The following is a 23,332-nucleotide window of genomic DNA, read 5'->3' as shown; positions in this document are numbered from 1 at the left end:
TTTAGCAGTTTTTCGAAGTCATTACTCCATACTTCGAGGATATCTTTTTTTCCTGTTTTCATGTCACCTTTATCATCTTTAATTTATTTTACAGCATTTACAGCACTCTTTCCTCCATTTCTGAGTTTCTTCAACAACCTCCAGAATATCTTGCCATGTCCTATTGTTATGTCCTAATTTTCTAAATATATATCTATATGTTGTATAGTATACCTTTCCTTGGATGTCATGTGGTACTATTGAGAACACAAAGGAATTGCCTCAGGGACAAGCCAATTCCTAGGTGTCAAAACCTTTCAAATTTGCCTCTCTTAAAGTTCTGGGAAAATTTGTTTTTTATTGCTGCGCCACCCAGAACCCTTAGATTAAGAAAAGAGTTTCCCAATCAAGAAGTGAACTTGCAGATGTACTCACTGTTGACCTTTGTTTGCAGTCGTGACCTTAACTATCGTTTATTCCCTCCCGCTTAGATTCGAATAATTTATGAGTGGTGCATCGTATTCTTAGACACAGGCAATCAAATTAAAAATAGCAAAAGGTTTATTTGACAAATTTTTTGTTATACAGTGTAAAGAATAATCAATCATTACTATTAGAATGTTAAACAAATTAACTTACATACATTTTAAGCAAATATGAATATCATAGAAACACTTTTCTAAAAGAATCATAATCTAGCATTCTTAGATCATAAAACAAAATTGAAACTTCAGACTTTGACTAAATTACTCAAATATAGACACTTCAATACCTTTTAAAACATAATTATCAATCAGCACATGTAAAGAACATTCCTTTTCTTTTTATCTAACTGTTATCAAAACACTATAGTCCTGTCTTATTCTAATTAGTCCTTCTTAAATTCCAGTTAATTTCTCTTCCTCACACACATTACTTGCCAAAAAAGGTTATAATACAGTACTCGATGATCCTTTATACTTGTCCCTTCGATTCTTGATTCTTTTTCTGCAAACTATTTCCCTTCTGCCGGTTTTACAGATGGGATTCCTGTGATCGTTGGTTGGTCCACACGTTGCTAGTATATCGAGCCTATGTCAAGAACATTCTTGGCGAAAGGTGATTCTGCAGTCACGTAGCATGCTACCGAGTCGCTGAGCTTTCTCATGAGTTGCCTACTATCTGTGTAGAATGTCTATCCTTTCATCATAGGGCTTGAGACCCGCAACCTTTTCAACTACTATGCGACATCTCTGACTACTACCCTGGAGTGAGAGTAGAACCCCCCCCCCGAACTACACGTCCAGACGATCGAGAAGAGAAAACCAGAAAAAAGCCTCGTGTGTGTGTCTGGGGGGGGGTCCCTAACCCTTTTATACTAACCCCCTACCGGTACTCTCTGTAACCTAAGTTGTTCACCCGTCCTGTTATTTTTGTACACGTGGGTCTCGCTTCCGTAGCATCTTCTCCGAACAGCTTAGGTCTCCACATGCCGTATGCGTGCGAGACCGCTTGGGGCAACTTCTTATTCTGATGGTTTGCCCTTGTACTATGACCTTGTGTTCTCACTTTGTTACATGCAATTTATACAGCAGTTCATTGTGTATCAGTCTTAACAAGTAATATAAAATTTATCAAACTTCACTATCAAATATACAATCTAGTAGAAACAATTTTTTTTTTTACACTGAAATATTCACAATTTTTTTTCTTAATCATTGTATCCTATATTTGTCAAGATATATATAATATATACTAGGATGCAAGCATATCCTGAAAGGATATGCTTGCATCCTAGTATATATTTAACTTGTTAAATATACAGTAGGGTTTAACTTGTTAAATTATAATTGAATAAATTCCTAATGAATTTTATTCACTTAAAATTCAACACTATGTTGTTCTTACCAAAGTCCTCCCATGACTTTTGTTTAGCTAGTTTATATATTATAAATCTAATTAATTTTTTTTTTTTTTTAAAATTTGCAGAAAGGTGCAAATGTTCTTTTTACGAATTATAATGACATCTGTTTTGGAGGAGGATTTCAGCAGAAACCTCATTATTGGATGCTCCATCAACCTGAATGGTAAGATATTCACTGATCTAGCTTAAATAACTTGGCTAGATGAAAAATTATTTATTCCCCTTAAACAAGTGTGCTGTATGAAAATATCAGTTAAATTAAATTAGCGGTTATATTTATAACAATAGTCATGAACATCACTTAAGTTATTTATTTGAATTTCAACTAACAGAAATGTATAAACAGTAATACCTGAAATTATGTGAGTAATGATATGTGATAGTGTTGTGCAACTCAGAATTCATGTATCATTAGAGATTGTTTTCAAGATGAATAGAAATGAAAACAGTAATGTGGGGGATTCATAAATTTACAGAAGATTTATTTGACTAGTGAACATAATAAAAATAAAGGTATGTTGTAACTTAGCATGATGTGAAATTACAAAAACCTGATTGCAAAAAGAAGTAGAAAATGCTAAACAAGAAAAACAATGAGGATACTCATCTTCAGTGAGGATACTCACTGAAGATGAGTATCCTCACTACATGTTTGGCATTAAGACTTTACCTTGTTAATGAAGGCATATAACACTGTCTTGTGTGTGACATCATTTAAAATTTTTTTACAACATACATTTACATTGTATATCAGGAAGATTCGCTTGATTTGACCTAGAAGCATTCGGTAGTCCTTGCTTCATTTTCAAAATAATGGTTGGTTGGGCAATCATTCCCAAATAGATTAGTTTCATCATGTTAAACACTTGCCTGAATTCATAATTTGTCATCAGTTATGGCCTTCAACACTTGTGAAATTTTGATGACATTTCCCATTATTTTTACACTGTGGAAGCTATTACAATCTTTGAATTTCTGGAACCTAGCATTATCATTAAATATTTTAGCCTCAGCATCATCACTTTTTAAAGATTCATAAATATTTGGACAAAAATATTGAATCACTTGAGTGGAAAGGAATGCTTTCTTTATTTTGATGCAAAATCCATGAAGTCAGAATGCTTTCCATTTTTTCTATAATCATTGGTGAAATAACAAATTCAAGCTACTTTATACCCATGGCACTTTTATCATTCTTTATTTCTTTTCATTATTGTTTTTTTGGTGGTATGAACTATTGATTCACTAAGTCCAGTCAGTAATTTTATATCCTTCGTTATTTCTTCTGCTTCATATCTTTTCTCACAATGACAAACATTTATACTTCTTTGAAGATTTATTAGAATCCATATTGCATATATCAGTTCACTGATTTTAAGGTGGTGAGAGGTATTGAAACAACTCTGACCAAGGTTGAATTTGAACTACCACTAAGATTTTCACTTGAACAAGCTTTTGTGTACATGCCTACATAGCCAAAATAAATCTCTAAAATACCACCCCCACCAAAAAAAAAAAAAAAAAGATCGCATTCATGCAAAATTGAATAATAATTATACTCACTTTGGCAGAAAACAGACTAGTCCTATTCAAATGTTAATGTGTTATTTTAGTATAGCTGATCAAGGCTATGCATTTTGAATGGAAGACATTATAAGACAAGTATTCTATTACTGGTAATTTTTGCAAGTAGTTAATCAAGGCTAGAGAGTGAGATATAATAGTGGACAGTTTTAGAGGCATTGCTAAGACAGTTAAGTCATCACATGAGATAACTGCAGTGTTGAAGAAAAAGTTGTTTGTAGGAATAAGGAAGTTATTCTTTTGTTTTACAAGTTCAGATCAGATCTGTATTACAGATATGGTTACCTGGGGGTTTCATGAAGGTGAGGGAATAGTTGAAAAGGTTCAGCAGTTGGTAAGCAAAATTCTATCTGGCTTGAAAGGGTAGTAGTCTGCAAAGTTTGAGAACTATAAGAAGAGATATGATAGAAAATACAAGTTTGTAATGTAATTTTATAGATAGAAATTTTGCAGCTCATGGAAAGTGGGGTGGAAGAACTGAGTTAAGAACACTCCTCTTAACTGAGATTTCAGGAATGAAATCTCAGTTAAGAGTGTGGTCAGGAAGCATTTGAGATCAAAAGTTCTTTTCATGGTGTCAAGCAAATGGAATAAGTATCTATGTATGAATTGCAGAGAACTCTTTCTTGATGAGGCCTTGATTCCCCAGAGGTGCCTAGTATATAATAATAATAATATCTTATTTTATAAAACACTCCTTCATAAGTGAAATTATCTATGCCTTATTATGATGTATCCTTAAACATTGATTTCTAACTTTAGAAAGTTATATCTAAGGGAGAGTTATGAATAAACAAGAATTTTATTGTAATTTGTTTCATGTTTTAATTTTTCTTTGGATAGGGGAATACTCATGTGTGTTTCTAGCAGTTCTTTGGAAACAGCAATATTAGGAAATAATTCTGAAAATAAGGTATGTATTTGCTGTGAAACATGGTATGCATTCAGTTAGAATTAGCAATTTGGAACTTCTGTATTTGCTGTGTTGTTAAATTACATGTAATTTCCAATAATATCGCATCCCTGATTAGGATTGCTTGCATGATTGACTGAATGGAGCACTGCCACTCTCTATCCAACATGCTGTATGTACAAATCTTACTGTATATCATGGATGTTTGTTAATTTCTTCAGGTGGTATTTGAATATTATAATAATAATCTTGTGTGTGCCCACCACATTGATTATTGATGTCCTGAAGTACTTAAAAAGTTAAATGTTTGGTCTCTTGATTGGGATTTCTGGATTTCTAACCCATAGTTTTAATGCACTAAACAAATGATTTGCATAAGTCATTGTTTAGAACAAATATTTGGACATCTCTTCCAGCTTGGTAAGTGGAAATGTAAAAAATAATTCACTTGGAGTTGCAGATATCCAAGTTTCTAAGGAAGATCATCTTGCTGTTTGGGTAGTTGAATTGCATAAAGTTCAGCTTTATGGAAAGAATATCATATATTCTTTCCATATTGAATGTATATATTGAATGATTTTTAGAATTCGAGGAGTGGTAGATATAGCAATTGAAATACAATGGAACCATACCAGCAAACATCAGAAATAGAGGATTTGGAATGTTGTCTAACCTCACAAATTTCCAAGTATCACTGTTGTGTTAGAAGCCATATAGAGTATAATTTGGTCAGTGGATATTGTAGCCTCAAGTTGAGATTCAGTTAGTAATAGAAGGTCTAGGATAAATTAAAGATACAAAGAAATTATATACTTGGTTTAATCCTTTATCCAAGTGTAAGCAAATAAAGTTTGTGCCTGAAGTATTTTCAGGACTGGGGCAACTCGTGGTAAAGGTGGCATGACTTCACATCACTTGCTTTAGTATTCCATAATACAAGGCACATCTCCTTGCAGACATGTATAATGCTGTGCATTATGGAAGGGTTGCTACCCAGACCAGTTTCAACCTTTATCGAGGTCTCATTAGTGGGAGCCAGACCCAGAGGTGATACCAAGGTTGAAGTCATGCAGAAGTCATATTTTCATATATGAGTTGCCAAAAGTGTCACACCTTATTATTATAATACTCTGGATTAGAGATAGTTGTTGAAAGTTTTTCTACTTGGTTATTCTATAAATTAAAGATACCAAGAAATTATATACTTGGTTTAAACTAAGTATATAAAGGATTAATCCTTTATAGTATTATAATAATAAGGTGTGACACCTTTTGGCAACTTGTATATGAAAATATGACTTCTACATTACTTCAACCTTAGTATCACCTCTGGGTCTGACTCCCACTGATGAGACCTCAATAAAGGTTGAAAGCGGTCTGGGTAAATGACCCTTCCCATAATGCATAGCATTATACATGTCTGCAAGGAGATGTGCTTTGCATTATGGGATACTAAGGCAAGCGATGTGAGGTCATACCACTTTTACCATGAGTTGCCCCAGTCCTGAAAATACTTCAAGTGCAAATTACACTTGGATAAAGGATTAAACCAAGCATATAATTTCTTGGTATCTTTAATTTATAGTATAATCAAGTGGAAAAACTTTCAACAGCTAAGGTCTAGGATGTCTGTAATTGTTAGTAGTGGTGGTGCACATGATTTGTATGTATTTAGGATATATAATAAAATAGATGTTGACTTTTTTTTTTTTTTTTTTTTTTTTTTTTCTTTTCAGGAGGTTTGTTTCTATCTACAGTGTTACTATAACTTTTCTGCTTTAAGAAACAAGTAATGAACACTCATGTAAGGTGATGGACTCTGTACATGCTGCTTATACAGAGAGTTCCTGGTCTTTTAGTTATAGTATGGCTTCAGCAGTTTCTCTCTCTTTCTCCCACTACTTGGGCTCCCTCTACCAAGTCTGGTGGAAGCAGAATTATGTGCCATCTGGTTAAGAGTCATCTTGTAGACCTCTGGATGCATTACTGTTAGATTCAGTAATGTACTGTTCAGCAGCTAGCCTGTGGAACTGTTTTGCTAATGTACCATTGAATAGAAATGATGCTGGATCTTCACAGTATGTTTAGTATATTCTAGAAGCTAGGTCCACCTGCTCTGAAGACCAAACTTTGAATCTGCTATTTTAAACCATCATTAAGAAATATATTAGTGTTCATTAGTTAATGAAGTACATTGTGAAGTTTTTGGTATACCCTTCAGTGATGTCATACAAATATCATATAAGAAGGCAAAAAGAGAGGGGAATATAAGGATGTCCCTATTCTGAATACAACTAAACATTGGATCAGTCTCTTTGGGCTTTCAGTAAACAGTGTGACTCAATAAGACATGGAGGTCATCTACTACCAGTTTAGTTTGCATTTACTCCATCTAGACTGGAGATGTTTTTTTGTTACAGCAAACATTGCAAAGGTCACCAGAGTCTGATTTATGAAATGGGATCAACCTGCACAAAAGTAAGACTGGCCTGACAATGTGAGGATATATGTTGTGCATCATCATCAGTGCTTTGCATTGAGTTAATAGAATTTGGAATAACACTACTGGGATTTTGATAGTAAAGATGATCATTTTGCAGTAAACATTGCTTATTTAGAAATAATGCATAAGGCAGTTTTATCTAAATAAGAAAACAAAACAAAACATTGTTTTTATACATTATGTGTTTATTTATATCTCTATAGGCTGTTTGGGAACAGTGGCTTCTTGAAGATACAGGTCGTGCAGAACTCCCACTTTATAAAAGTGAAGAAACATATCCAATAGGAATGGCTGTTATTTATTGTTCATCAAGAAAAATTATAATCAGTTAAGTAATTTCATTGTATCTTTTGTTGGTATAGTTTACTGTTAATGTAAAATGGGTAGCAAAATTTATCGGTATGTTACTCAATGATGCTTGATAACAGTTATCTACAGCATGTTTTGAAACAATCCTACCCATGAAAGGTTGCTGATCTATAGCACATTTGTATCTTGGATTGAGGGTAAGCTAACCTGTAAGCCCCAAATACAACTTTTTTTCAAGCCATATCTGCCTGGATTCAATAAACAGGGTAGTCTTACACCTTAAAAAGCATCTGTCACCAAAAGACATTTGTTAATATCTACACCATGTGAGTTTGAATTCAAGACCTGCCACTTAGGCAATGGAAATGCTATCTATTCAGGCTAGCAGAATTATTCATATCTTCTTTTAATGGTATTATAACACCAAATGAATTAAATTATAAAAAAAGATGTGTTGTAATAGGTTTCACGGTATAAAAAGAACACAGATGGTTAAGAAAATAACTATTTATTAACTTAAAAGCTAATATTTCGCTGGTATTATATCCAGCATCTTCAGAGCACACAACAAACTTTGTGTTGTGTGCTCTGAAAATGCTGGATATAATACCAGCGAAATATTAGCTTTTAAGTTAATAAATAGTTATTTTCTTAACCATCTGTGTTCTTTTTATACCGTGAAACCTATTACAACATGTCTGACGAACACATAAGCCTATCCACGCGTATAAAAAAAGATGTTTATTAACTGGCTTATATTTCACTGGATTTCAAGCCAGCATCTTCAGAGCAGAAAACAACATGCTATAGTTTACACATGACATGAGTAACTGAAACAATTCAAATTGTAACAGACAAAAGAGTATTACAGTTATGTAGGAATTGATCTTAAGTCTCTCAAATTTTTGTCAAATTAATGCAGACAGCTATACCTCTTCAGATTAGGAGAATGTTTCATAGCCATTGCTTCTGTTTTCTTCCATCTTATCCTGTATGAAAGGGTGTCCAAAGTATGATCCGCCAGTTCAGACTTTCCATAATAATAATGGTGGCAAATGTATTTCTGTTTTCCTAGGCAGATGTTAACAGATCTTCCTGTCTTTCCATATTAGGCCAAGTCACAGGGAACTTCATGCACTTCAGGATATGTTAGGGGATGGAGTTTATCCTTAGGAGAGCAGATCACGGTTGTTAATTTAACATGTGGTTTGAATGTGATGTGAATGTCATATTTTAGTAGTACTTTGGCTATCTATTCAGATGTACCCTGGACTTAGAGAATAGGAGTGGTGATGTTTTGTTCTTGAGTGTTTGGGTGGGGGGGGGAGAAGTAGGAGGGCTATGTACTAGTTTATCTATTTTGTAGGAGCTGTAGCCGTTTTTTACTTTTGTAGGAAAGTATGGCAAAGATATTTAAGTTCTGTGGAAAGAGCTGCATCATTAGAACAAATAGCCTTAGTGTGTGTAAGTGTTTTTAGTATACCATACTATTTGACTGGATGACGATGTGATTGTTTATATAGATATCTTCCTGTGTGTGTGTGTGTGTGTTGGCTTTCAATAAATGGAAAAAAATAGTGAACCATATGAATGGTGGGTGACTAACATGTCAAGAAACGGTAAACAGTTATTAGATTATTTTTCTATCTTGAAGTGAATTTAGGGGTGTTGGATGATTAGGTAAGTAACAAAAGAATCCAAAATCTCCCCCCCCCCCATGGGGCCAAATGGCAAACACATAATCTGCACTAAGGGCTTGTATGTAGCTGTGGTAAGTATTTGTTTTCAAAGTGTTCCATGTAAAACTTGGCTACAAGGGGAAGTACCATTAGTCCATTTGTAGATTTTTCTTTGCCAGGTAAATTAACTTGTATACATACAGCAAAATATAAGCCAGGTAATAAACATCTTTTTTATAATTTAGTTCATGTGGTGTTGCAGTATCTTTAAAGTAAATTATGAATTTACTGTCCAACACCAAAGCTTATCTATTAGATCAGAAGATTTTTTTCCCCTTAGTATTCTATAAGCCTAGTTGGCTAAAAAAAAAAAAAAAAAAAAACTCCCTTGCTCAAAAAAATTTGGTTCAGATCCTCCCTTGTAGGATGCAGGGATCATTTATATATTTGAGGATCCCTCTATATGTTTTTATATTTATATATATATATATATATATATATATGAATGTGGTCTAACAAGTTCTCGGCCTAACAATGAAAAAACAAATTTATCATTTCAAAATTATTTTTATTTTTCATTTTTCAACATAATCTCCCTTAAGACTAACACATTTATTCCAGCAATGCTCCACCTCCATTATCCCGTCCCTGTTGTGATTCTCAGTAAGACCTGCAAAATACCCCTCTGCAGCTGCAATCACCTCTTGATTCAAAGAAAAATGCTGACCAGCGAGGAAGAATTTTAGTTTTGGGAAGAGACAGAAGTCAGAGGGAGCCAAGTCTGGGGAATAGGGCGAATGTTCCAACAATTCATAGTACAGATCCCTTAATTTTCCCATTGCCAAAACATCTTTGTGAGCAGGTGCATTGTCCTAATGAAAGATGATAATTTTTTTTCTTCTGCAAACCGAGTCTTTTCTCATGAATTTTTTCGTCTAATCTAATTAAAAGATCTGAATAATATTCTCCAATTATTGATTTACTCTTTTCAATATAATTAATAAACATAATGCCTTTAGCATCCCAAAACACTGATGCCATGACCTTTCCTGCTGATAGAACCGACTTTATCTTCTTTGGTGCTGAACAACCGGCTTCTGTCCACTGTTTTAACTGCTGTTTGCATTCTGATGTGTAATGGTGAATCCAAGTCTCATCCATAGTAATAAATTGATGCACAAAATCAGTTTTATTCTTGTTAAAATGCTTCAAGCACTGTTCAGAGATTTTCATGTGAGTGCGTTTTGATATGCTGTGAGCTAGCGTGGCACCCATCTTGCACAAAGCTTTGTCATTTGCAATTCTTCATGCAAAATATATCCTACACATTCTTTTGAAATGCCTATAGTCTCAGCAATTTCACACGCTTTGACTCGCCAGTCATCCAGTACCATATCATGCACTTGATCAATGATTTCTGATATTGTTACACATTTTGGACACCCTTCACGTGGATCATCTTCAAGGCTGGCACGGCCATGTTTAAACTCAGCAACCCATTCTTAATTGTCGAAAATGAAGATGAAGAGTGCCCATAAACTTTTATGAACTTCGAATGAATTTCTTTTGGCGTTAACCTTCTTTTACAAAGAATTTTATGACCACACAGTACTCAATTTTATCCATTTCAAGGGATACAGACAACACTTTTGCTTCAGACAGCTGTATAAAACAAACTATTTGATAGAATGACTTGCATTTTCACATTAATGCTTATGACAGATGCACCAACTTTAAAAAAAAAATCTTGCCGATAGTGTTGCCATCTATGGTCGAGTCCAAGAACATTTCAAACCACCCTCGTATATATATAGAAATTATCATTTATGATTTAGTTTTTATTATACCTGCTCTCCAACCAACAGACTGCAGGTTCAAATCCCTCCATGGGCATGGTTGATTGTGATTGTTTTTAGGTGGGAGATGAATTTCATCACATATTCTGAGACCACCACTTTGCTTATTATAGGCCTAAAGTGTTTTGAAAAATTTCCATGTTAGGCCTCTAGAACAGGATTTCCACACTAGTAAGAAATAAATTTTTAAAAAAGAAAATACGGAAAAAAAAAATCATCATCATCAAATTCCTGCCATGAACCCCTCAAGAGGTTTACAGGATATGATATTACTACATGAAAAATTTACATCATTACTAAATTCCTATCTACAATTTTCCTCCAAATTAGTCTGTTACTTGTCAAGACTCCAACATTATGAGATCTTATATTTCTATCGTCTAAGGCACTTTGTACCGTATCAATCCACCTATATCTTGGTCTTCCTCTGGGTCGTTTTCCTGCGAACCTGGCAGAGAACACTTGTTTTGCTAATCTTTCCTCGCCCATTCTGTTTAAGTAACCATACCACCTTAGATTAGCTCTGCTAACACATTCCTGGATGTTGACAATGTCAAGTTCTTTCCTAATATCCTCATTTTTAATATGATATTGCCATTGGTGCCATCTGTTCATACTTCAAATCTTTCTCAGGAATTTCATATCTGCGGTTTCTAGTCTTTGGTCAAGTGTTTTACTTCTGACCCAGCTGTCAGATCCATAAGTTAAAATTGGTTTGAACACTGTCTTGTATACTGCTAATTTAGTGTTCCGACTAATTTCTCTCTTCTTCCATATGAATTTATTCAATTGACTTCCTACCATACTAGCTTTGTTGATTCTGTTATCTATTTCCTTATTTAATTTACCATCTTCAGTAAAAATCGTGCCTAAGTAGCTGAAATGTTTTACTTGTTCCACAGGTTCTTTGTTCACCATGAAAAGCCAGCATGAAATTTTGTCATGTTGCACCATCATTTTGTATTTTGGTTTAAGCCAATAAGAATACAATTTGGTCGACTAAATCCCAAATTGCCAGCCCATCCTTATTCTTTCAGTATCCAGGGAGATACCCAACAGGGTGTACCACGAGAAGGTGAGGCTTGGACATTAGGTCAGATGCTCTGGTTGGTTCTCCGCATTCCTTTAAAGGCTATATGGAAGTCTCCTCTCAGTTATATAGCTTTGCCCCTTAAGCACCCCCTAAAAAATCTATATATTAATAATAATAATAAAAAAATCCTTAGCCTACCCACAGTATACAAAATGTATTACAAATTTGCAAATGATCTTTCATGAGTGGGAGCAATATATTTTATATATATATATATATATATATATATATATATATCTACTCTATATATATAAAAATACTCTGTATATATAAGCCGAAATTTGAAAAGTTTTAATGTCATGTTTTTTGTCTTACTGGCTTACCAGCCTGGAACTCGGGGGGTATTGGGCGACGGAGACCCCCCCCCCCCCAATATGTGTGTGTATATATATAGAGAGAGAGAGAGAGTTAGATATGTAGATACCACTATTCTGACTCTTAACACACTGGATTCTTAACCAACATTACTTGCCTTAGACACAAACTGTGGACCCAAAGTCAAAAGGTGTCGCATCTTATTACTGAAATACTTTGGATTGGAGATATATATTGAAAGTTTTTTCACTTCGCTAAACTATAAATTAATGATGCCAAGAAATTATATTCTTGAAATTATAAGAAAAGTATCCTTGATTATGTAATTGTTGAGAGTGATGTTTTTTCCCTGGTGCAGGGCACTAGAGTGTACAGAGGATTTGAAATTGGAAGTAATCACCATCTAGTCTTGAGCAGAATAAAATTGAATTTCATATTGAAAAGAAGAACACGTGAGAAAGTTTTAAGTGAATAAAAGTTGAGCAGCTCTCGCAGATGTGAACTGTAGACTAAAATATACAAACATTATTCATGAAAAAAAATGAGAGTTTGAGAACAGGAAACAAAACTTGGAGATTCATTGGCAATCCCCGAAGAAAACATTGATTGGTTCAGCCAGTAAGGCATGTGGTGAGGTTGTCTGCAAGGATAGAGAAATCAGAACTTCATGGTGAACACAGGAGGAGTCAGTAAAGGAAAAGAAGAAAGCATATCAAAAGTTCCTGGCAAATAAGTTAGCTTGTTCTCTCAGATAATACAGAAACAAATGTAAGAAAGCTAAACACTGTGTAAAACTAGCCAAACAAAAGTCATGGAAAGATTTTGGTTCTTACCAAAATCTTTCCATGACTTGTCACCTTCTTGATATTTATTTTTATAGAAAATAAATATCAAGAAGGTGACAAGATATTCTGGAGGTTGTTGAAGAAGCTCAGAAATGGAGGGAAAGAGTGCTATAAGAGGGAATTAGAATGATAAAGGTGACATGAAAACTGTAGAAAAAAATATCCTTGATGTCCGGAATGATTACTTTGAAAAATTGCTAAATGAAATGATCAATCACAGTACAGTGGTAAAAAACACACACAACAGGCATGCAATCAGGAATACATATCTATACTTGAAGTAGAAAAAGCCATCAGAAGCCTGAAATGTGGAAAGTCAGCTGGAGTAGATGATATTTGACCAGAAATGCTCTAGTATGGATGTATGAAAGTTTGAATTATGAGGAAAACGTAACCAAGAACAGAGTGCTAAGTGAAGAGGGACAGTACTCAGAGAAGGATAGACTTTGTCTAGGACCATCCTATCGTTGAGTGTAGGAAGACGGAAGTAATTTAAATTTCAGAGCCTCTGCTTGAGGTTTAAGTGGGGCTTTTTGGAGTAGAGAGAGAATATACTAAATGAGAGGGTAAAGAGGAGTTGCCTATTGGAGAGAAGAGAACACCAAAGTATTTCCATTCCCCAGAACTGAGATGGAACGCAAAGACAGGCTCTGCAGGAAAAACTCAAGTTCTTCACTTTCAGTTTCTCATCTCTATCTGAAGGAAAAAAGAGAAAGCATACTTGACTTTAATACATTGCTGTTCAGCCCCTGCAATTGAAAGAGGTGAGCTGCTTGGTTGAGGAGTTCCTGCAAGTCTTCTCTAGTAAAGGCTATGCGTATAAGATCATCAGCAAATGCCACAGCATTTGTTGTTCATTAGTATTAGTACTGCGAGTTGATACTAATACCAGGTAAATTAACTAAAGATACTATTTCACCACACACACATAAACATATATAAGTATGCAAGTATTTAAATGATATCAATAAATTTTTTATTCTTTCTTTCCCAGAATTCTATCAATCATATTAGCATTGTTATGCTCTTTACATATAATGCTAATGAATGACTACCTTTTAGTATAAATTACTGAAATGCTATTACTGATCTCAGGCTTATGTATTTTAGTGAATTCATAGAACTTTAATCATTAACTCGTACAACTGAATCCAATAATCACTCTAAATATATCCAAAAATAATTTAGTAAATCAAATATTATGGACAGTAGTTGTATACACAACTCATTTTTAGTGAGCATATAAAATTGTCATTATGTTATGAATTACAAATATTAAGTTACTCTCACACAGACTTTCTGTGAAATTAAATTATACAAACAGATGAATGTGCATTAAGCTCAACTAAAATTTAACTAACTCATAATGACAAATATATATGTAGGCCACGATGTAGCATCATATTAATCTATCAATTGCAATCTGAACATCTTGAAGCAAATCTTCAGAAGATATCCTCTGACTGAGCAGAGCAGATAAATTACATCATATACTTGTATTTCATTCTCATACTTGTATTTCATCTCTCTTGTTAAATTAGGACATCACTTTTGTTGTTATAAAACTATCTACAGGGTGTTCGGGATAAATTTGACATATTTATAATTAATTATATTTTTCCGTAAGTTACATGTATTAACACACACTTCTCTTCATTTAAAAGTTTGGACCCTTCTTCATTCATATACAAGATGTCAGAAAGGATGGATAGCTGGAACCCACCTGAATCATGGAAGAGAATAACTTGTATCATGATGATTCGTGCCCGCCATCAAAATAAGGATATTACGACTGCTGCCCAATGCTCCCTGAATACAGTAAAAACAATCAGGCATGAACTAGAGACTTGCAATGGTGACTACGAGGATGTAGCAAGAAGAAAGATCCCTAGCAGACGATCTGATTGCGTTCGTACAGCAGAATTCCTCGCAAATCTGCAGGAACAGGTGTTGAAGAACCCTGGCATTGGAATTCGGGCTTTGTTCGTGGAGTTGCTAACTGTAGTCAAGCCCTGGATAACAAGGGTAGCCAATGGTAGGCCGTATGTATGGCAGCAGGATTCGGCTCCTTGCCACACCTCTGGGAAAAGTCAAAAATGGTTGTCTGAAAATTTCTACGACTTCACCAGTCCAAATGTTTGGCCTCCAAACTCCCCAGACCTTAACCCCATGGATTATTTTGTATGGGGCGCAGTTGAAAAAGACACCAATCGCACTTCCAGTAATACAAAAGCCCAGTTAATGGATAAAATTAAAACAGTTTTTGCGGCCCTTCCCAGGGAGACTGTAGCATCAGCTTGTTCGAGGTTCCGAAGCAGAATTGAAGCTGTGATCGATGCTAATGGTGGTTATTTTGAGTAAATCTTGTTGATAGTATTGTAATTAACTCTGCCTGTAATGTTTTTTTGTCAATTCATTAAATTTAATAGATACAAAGAAGATTTTCTTTTTCCTTACGAAACTGTCAAATTTATCCCGAACACCCTGTATATGAAATTGTTCTCTGATGTTGTCATAAATAGAATATAGCTTTGATGTAATTATTTTATTTATTTATTATTTTTCTGCTAGAGGTCAGTCCAGTAGAATAACTGTTGATCAAATCATTCTCTCTTTGGCATACTGTGTGAAATATAATATTGCTTGTCTCTGTATATGTATGTGTATACTCCAGATGATGACCTTAATATGAAGGTCAAAACGTTGGGAAATTAAAATAATTAATTCTAACACAGTTGTAGTCTCCATTATTTGATTGAAATGAATGCTGATCTGTGTAACACTCAAGGAAAGGATTCTCAATTTAAAATTTATTAGTAAATTTCACTGTCAACATTAGACAGAATTTTATCTGAAGAAATGAAACAGTCCCCTTCTTGCTTCCATTCAAAATGAAGAATACAAGTTCTTGTATAACATGGAAAAGACATATATTAACTTCTTCTGTTCCAGTCACCATTTACAGTAGGAATTAACACTACGTGGAACACTAATGGAACTTTACGTGGAACAGGCGACTGGAAATACTGTTACCATTAACAGACTGTATGTTCATGCACTTCTTAAATAAAACTTCTGTTTTATTTCTTAAATTTATGGAAATCCTGGGTCCATATTATTCCATAACTTTGAATTTTCCTCTGTTCTTCTCACCTATCTAGCTGTTATTCTCTAGCATTTTCTGTTGCTAACCCAAACAAACATTGCATGATGTCACATGGATAGCATCAATTCCATCCAGGTTCCTCACTCTCTAATTGGCAATATCACTGTCAACATGTGCCTTTGTTTAAAGGTAAACATCTTCTAAAAACTTCACTGAAATATTATTATTCAGACTTTTCTTCTGTATTTTATTCCCATGTGTACTTAAAAATCCACATATTGAAGAAAATTACTTTTGTTTTCAGAAGTGCTCTGCCACAACGTAAGCTAGCCTAGTGCCACTTACATAATGGCGTAACACAAAATATTTCCATATACATTCAGTCTTGGTCATTTTATATTACAGTATTTTATAACACATATCACAATAAAATATTTGCAGATAATTAATGAAATGTGTATTGCATTTGGTTTAATTTTTTGCCTACGGAAAATTTTTTGTTGTTGTTTTTCATACAATTACTGTTTTCATATTATTCAGTTAGATTAAATGTGAGATCTTATTTTTTTTCTGCTCTTTGGAATAATTTGTGTTTGTATGATCTGAATTAGGTGAAACTGAAAGCTTTCCGCCAATGCCGATATTATTATTGCTTTCAACCCATGGATTATTGTGTTCATTTCATATGCTAAACATTGCTTCTGGAGCACCAAATTTAGTGAGAATAATGGAGTTGCTTCCCAAACAGGGAGAAAGAAAAAGAAAAGGTATTATCTCTGTATAATTTAAAAGTTTTATATTAACTTATTATCCCTTGCTTTTTAGGCTCATTGGCCTGTCATGGCCATGGAACTAGGTATCTTTGAAACCTAATTTGAAACCTGTGATAGAGGTGTTAATCTTGTCTGCATAGTGTATTATGGCTGTCAGTTACTTGTGTTTTACTGGCCAATTTTCTTGTTTTGCAGAATGAAAAACCTGAGTTTCCAGGAGAGATAACTCAGCCAGCTGCTCTTATGTGATTAGCTAACTCACTTTCAGTTGAAAAAGTCCCTATAAAGATTCTTCATTCCCCAGATACAATTCGAACCAAGGTCTTTCCAAGTGAAGGGCATTGTTAAAATCTGAACTGAACTACAGTGACCCTTAATATATATTTTTTTTATTTCAGAGCTTCTGTAGTGCTGTCAGTGCTAATGATGCCCTTTGGTTGGAAAGACCTGGGTTTTAATACCATGTAGGACAGGAAAAACTTTTATGAGGACTTTTTCAAGTGGAATTGTGTTAACTGGTCTCGTCTCATACAGAGGTGGAAGAGTTTTTCTCCCCCAGAAACCTGATTTTTCATGCAACATAGGCAAACCAGCCAGAAGAACACATGCAATTTACTTTGTTTCAGTGATACTTGTGCCATAAGGTTTGCAAATTAACATAACACAAGGAAAAGAATCAGTAATACACTTTTATAGCCAAATATTTCAATCCAAAAATTGCAGGTCATCATCAGTGGCAGTTGGGATTATTTATAATTGACAGTGGATTATTTAAAATGGTAAGAGCCATTTGATTTTATACATAGCAATGCAAATAGATAACAGAGGAAATATCGTATTATTTGGAAAAAAGTAACAACGTTTCATTGGAATAAAACTCTCCCATATTTTCAACAAGGCTTTGGTGTTTTTTTTTAAACAAATGTTCAAACTTATGGTTGCAGCGATGGAGCATGCATATTTCAGACCAATAGGATTTGGGGTTGGTATCAGTTTCATGTTGTACTAGGCAATATATTCATCAGATTTTTTATTGGCTAATGTGGGATAGATGTTCTGGCAATCTTTTCTCATTAGACATTCTCAATGAATATCTCATATTGTTTTCATTGTTGTTTGAGCTAGACTTATCATCATCAAATTCCTGATATATATATACCCTCAAGGGATATGTGATATGATAGTACTACATGAAAAATTTACATCATTGCTAACTTCCTATCTGCAATTTTCTTCCAAATCAATTTATTACCTGTCAAGGCAACAATGTTGTCAGATCTTATATTTCTGTCTTCTAAGGCACTTTTTCAATCCACCTATATCTTGGTCTAACTCTGGGTTTTTTTCCTGCCAACCTGGCAGAGAACACTTGTTTTGCCAATCTTTCTTCTTCCATTCTGCTTAAGTGACCATACCACCTGAGATTAGCTCTGCTAATGCATTCCTGGATGCTGACAATATCAAGTTCTTTCCTAACATCCTCATTTTTGATATGATATTGCCGTTGATGCCATCTGTTCATGCCCCTAATATTTCTCAGAACTCTCGTATCTGTGGTCTCTAGTCTTTGGTCAAGTGTTTTACTTCTAACCCAGCTCTCAGATCCATAAGTTAAAATTGATTTGAACACTGTTTTGTATACAGCTAATTTAGTGTTTTGACTAATTTCTCTCTTATTCCATATAAATTTATTCGGTTGACTTCCTACCATACCAAGTTTGTTGATTCTATTGTCTATTTCCATATTTAATTTACCATCTTCACTAAAAATCGTGCCTAAGTAGCTGAAATGTTTTAATTGTTCTATAAGTTCTCCATTTATAATGCAGTTGATATTTTCAATGTTTCTGCCTATTTTCATTGTCTTTGTCTTTTTAATGCTGACCTTCATACTATATCTATTACATCAGTCATTCACTTTAGTCCGGGAATCTTCCAGACTTGTAGCGGATTTATTTAGAAGTATAACATCATCTGCATAAAGCAAAGAGCTGAATTTGATATCAGGTTTAATACCACTTTCCTTCATAATGTGATCCATATAGATAATGAATAAGAGAGGGAATAATGTACATCCTTGTCTGACACCAGATTTAACATTAAACCATCTTCCTTTAATTCCTTCAATTCTAACTGCTGACTTACAACTCAAATAAAGACTAAGTAATCACCTCCATCTTCTATTCAAGTGTGATTGATTTCCAGCCTTCTTAACACCAAGTTCTGCTAACTTTTCTGTACATCTTTTATCAGACATGGTATGTAATTACGTACTTTATCAATTTAAATATGTTTGTATGTAAAAAAAATTAAATAGAACAATTAGGTAGATTCAGTAGTAAAACTGGGTTTGATACATATACTTTATAGCAGCTTGATAAACACTCAAACACTAGAGTGCATGCTAGCATTGTTTCTCAGTCAGACCACACTACAGTAAGAGAGCACGTGAAGGCATCCGACGTTATTGTGAATCACCGTAAATTGAACCGTCGTAACCCTAGGGCTGCCTGTACAGAGACAAATGTAAGAAAGCTAAACACTGTGTAAAACAACAAAAGTCATGGGAGGCTTCGGCAAGAACATTGAAAATAAATATCAAGAAGGTGGCAAGATATTCTGGAAGTTGTTGAAGAAGCTCAGAAATGGAGGAAAGAGTGTTGTAAAAGGAATTAGAGATAATAAAGGTGACATGAAAACAGGAGAAAAAGATATCCTTGAAGTATGGAGTAATTACTTTGAAAAACTGCTAAATGAAACAAACAGTGATGAGAGCACAGTGATAAAAAAACTGACCAGGCATGCAGTCTGGAATACATATCCATACTTGAAGTAGAAAAAAGGCCTGAAATGTGGAAAGGCAGGAGTAGATGATATTTGACCAGAAATGCGCAAGTATGGAGGCAAAGCAAAGGTGCATAGTAGTTCAGAAAGCCTGGACAGAGGGACGAATTTCAGATGATTGAAGTAGAGCTCTCATAGTACCTATATATAAAAAGGGGAATAAAACTGAATGTTAGAATTACAGAGGCATTTCATTACTGATTGTTCCTGGTAAGATATATGCAAGTATACTTGAGAAAGGGTTAAGAAGGATTGTAGAAGAGAAGCTTGGTGAAGAGCAAGCTGGATTCAGGCCAAATAGAGGCTCACAGGATCAGATTTCACTTTACGACATATAGTTGAGAAATCATGGGAATATAACAAAGATCTAGAAAAGGCATATTACAAGGTGCCAAGAGAGACGCTATTCAATACGCTACAGTTATATGGTGTCAGTGGAGCATTATATTTTTGAGGATCTTAAAAAGAAAGATGGAGGTGAAGAAACATTTTTAGGAAGCAGAGGTCGGTTTATGAGATTTAAGTCTCGAAGTAAGTGCCATAGTGTCAAATTATGTGGTGAGGCGGCAAGTGCAGATGGTGCGGCAGCGGCTGCTTTTCCTAAAGAATTTCAGGACTGTGTACAACAAGGAAGTTATCCTCCTGATTCCATTTCTAATGTTGATGAGACTGGGCTCTACTGAAAAAAAATTGCCATCACGCACCTTCATTTCCCGTGAAGAACGTTCCACTCTCCAGGTTTTAAAGCTGCAAAAGATAGACTTATGCTTTTGTTTGGTGCAAATGTTTCTGGAACTTTGAAGCTTAAACCAATGTTGGTGTATACCATTCACAGACACCACGCTCCTTCAAGGATCCAAAAGCCATGCTGCCAGTCTATTGGAAATGGAACAAGAAAGCTTGGGTTACACAAGACGTTTTTATAGATTGGTACACAAATTATTTCTATCCTACCATGCTTCGCTTCTGTAAAGAAAATGATTTGCCAGTCAAGGCATTGCTTCTCTTGGATAATGCCCCTGGACATCCTCAAAACCTTGCTGAAGTAAGAGCACCATTGGATGTCAAGGTTGTTTAGATGTCCCCCAAACACAACATCGCTTTTGCAACCGATGGATAACCGTATATCAATCTTCAAAGCCTATTACTTCCGTATAACATTTATGGAAATGGTAAGAGTCTTGGACACTTCTGGAAAAACCATTAAAGACTTGGTGGTCATTCCATATTTTGAAGGGCATTAACAACATCAAGGCAGCTTGGATTGAAGTGTCAGCAAAGTGTTTAAAAGGAGCATGGCAAAAACTTCTTCCAGCATTTATGCACGACTTCGAGGAATTAGAGCAAGAGGAGAATGTTATTGAAGACGTTACCAAGCTTGCACAAGAGGTAGGATTTGACGATATTACAGCTTAAGATGTGACAGAAGTCTTAGAGAGCCATGATAAACCACTTTCCAATGAAGACTTAAAAGAATTAGCAGAACAATTAAGTCAACATCCAAAGGAGGAGAAAGAAAATGATGAAAGTTCTCTGAGAGATATAAAAATGGCTGATTCACAGCGTATCCTTGCAAGCATAGAGACATTGACTGATGAACTCTGCGAAATCGACCACAATTGGGAACGGAGTGCAAATGTAAAAAGGAGTGCAATTGCATCTATTTGACCTTACACTGAACTCCTTAAAGAAAGAAAAAGAAAATCTAGGCAGTTAACACTGGATCCTTTTTCTTATATTTGCCCACATCACTCTACTTGAGACTGCCTGCCATTCAAGAAGATTAGCCTCGTATTTAGTGTTGAGTACTATGGCTACCCCTTCTTTTCCTTGATTGTCATTGCCTGAATATAACATTTTGTATTTATTGCTCAGAAAGATCTCACCAGTTTTTGCCTTTTTTTGTTTCAGTCATCCCTATTATGTTGATCTGGTACTTATCCAATTCCTCAGCTAGCTCCATTTTTTTTTTTTTTTTTTTTTTTTTTTTTTTTGCCATTCAGGCTTCTTATGTTGATAATACTGATCTTGAACTCTGGTGATGTTAAATTGGGGTAAGTTTTAGGATTTGTTCCAGTAACTGACTTTTCGCTGTTTGCCCTGGTGGAAACAGCAGGGGGGCCTTGTTTAACCTGCTGATGCCCCAGCCAGCATGAAATTCTGTCATGTTGTACCATCATTTGAAAATTTGATTTAATCCAATAAGAATACAATTTGGGCGGCTAAATCCCAAATTGCCAGCCCATCCTTGTCTGTTCAGTATCCAGGTAGATACCTAACAGGGTGCACCACGAGAAGGTGAGGACGTTAGGTCAAAAGCTTTGGTCGTTCTCCTCATTCCTTTGAAGGCTATGTGGAGGTCTTCTCTCAGTGATATAGATTTGACCCTTAAGCATCCCTTAAGCTAGACTTATAGGAATCAAATATATGTTGTATAATCAGTTCTGAGAAGCTGTTCAGATTCATATAATATTTGATATCCAGAAGTTCTTGCTGTAGCTATTGTGGGTTAGAGCATATAATATCAGCACAATTTAACAGAATTTCATTCAACAGGATGATGACCATGTTGTTGAATGTAGCATCCATTCAACAGCATGGTTTATCTAAAAATAAACTAACCTAAATGGATGACAAAGTCAAATAATTGGACCATATCTGGCAGAAAGGCTTGTGGGAGCAGAAATCTTCCAGAAGCACGTTAGTAAATAGTTATTCAATATTGAAGCTAATCATTAAGTCCAATGAAGAAATTTCCTGGATAAATTTCTCATTTTATCCAGGAAATTGGAAGAATTTTTTTATGAAAGAATGGGAGTTTCCAGTTTGAGGTTTTAATAAATGGGCTAAAAAATTAGGTATGTAATATGAAGAGAATGTGCACAGTCCACAGTTGGATGAAGAGGAATGCCTTCCTTGTGGACCTTAGGCAAACCATAGAAGCATGGGGTTCTAGCAAATAAGTTTTGCCTTCATTGTCTCCATCAGGACTGGTAACTTCATCTAGTAGCGACTGGGATTGTGGTCAAGTTCCTGGTAAGTGGATCTTTCACATAGCCAAATAGATATTTTCCTTTAGTATTCTGCAGAGTCCATAATAGCAACAGTAGCTTTCCCCTTTGTCTTCTTTCATAATAAGAAGATGACGGTTCCATTTTAGTGATTGTAGAACATTAATTTCTGCTAAAGAAATGTTTGATGGAGGAGGTTTGGCTTGCAGTAGTATAGAGGAAATATTCATATGGAGTTTGTTGGAGTCCTCACTGGAGAGAATGGATACATTACATTCAGTGTTATGGAGAAAATCTGAGTAAAGTATTTTCTTAGAACTGTAGCGAATTCACTTTCTTTTGACAGCAAGAATTTCATTTTCAGCTCAAGGGCATCCTGAGATGATTATTATAAGTGGTGCAACAAATGTTAATTGCAAGATCATGTTTTGCAGCTTGCAGTTAATTATAGACAAGCAATAAAACTGGCATTCAGATAGATATCATGCATGCCAGGAGATTTAATTGTATCCTTAAGTTTTGTGAAGTTAGGAATAATATTGCGATCATGGCACTTTTTGAGAAAGAAATCCGAGCTCATAGCTTACTGTATAAGATATATAATTTGTCAGATTTACTG

At 34.8% G+C, this 23,332-nt stretch overlaps 1 protein-coding gene across 7 annotated transcripts in view; it reads left to right on the top strand.

Moving 5' to 3' along the window:
* LOC150104005 (uncharacterized) overlaps positions 1 to 23,332 on the top strand; it is a 534,288-nt gene that overhangs the window by 166,333 nt on the left and 344,623 nt on the right. For all 7 annotated transcript variants that reach the window (XM_090397243.1, XM_090397238.1, XM_090397241.1 and 4 more), the window contains exons 8-11: positions 1,948 to 2,045; positions 4,310 to 4,379; positions 7,086 to 7,209; positions 16,697 to 16,852. In XM_090397243.1, coding sequence (XP_090253369.1) covers positions 1,948 to 2,045; positions 4,310 to 4,379; positions 7,086 to 7,209; positions 16,697 to 16,852 — 448 coding nt within the window. The remainder of the gene's footprint in view (positions 1 to 1,947; positions 2,046 to 4,309; positions 4,380 to 7,085; positions 7,210 to 16,696; positions 16,853 to 23,332) is intronic.

This window comes from Typopeltis vanoorti, chromosome 8 (assembly GCF_054136105.1).
Source record: "Typopeltis vanoorti isolate ZY-2024b chromosome 8, IOZ_Tvanoo_1.0, whole genome shotgun sequence".
In the NCBI taxonomy this organism is placed as follows: Eukaryota; Metazoa; Arthropoda; class Arachnida; order Uropygi; family Thelyphonidae; genus Typopeltis; species Typopeltis vanoorti.
Note: the sequence above shows the minus strand (reverse complement) of the source record. Positions and strands in the feature narration are given on the sequence as shown.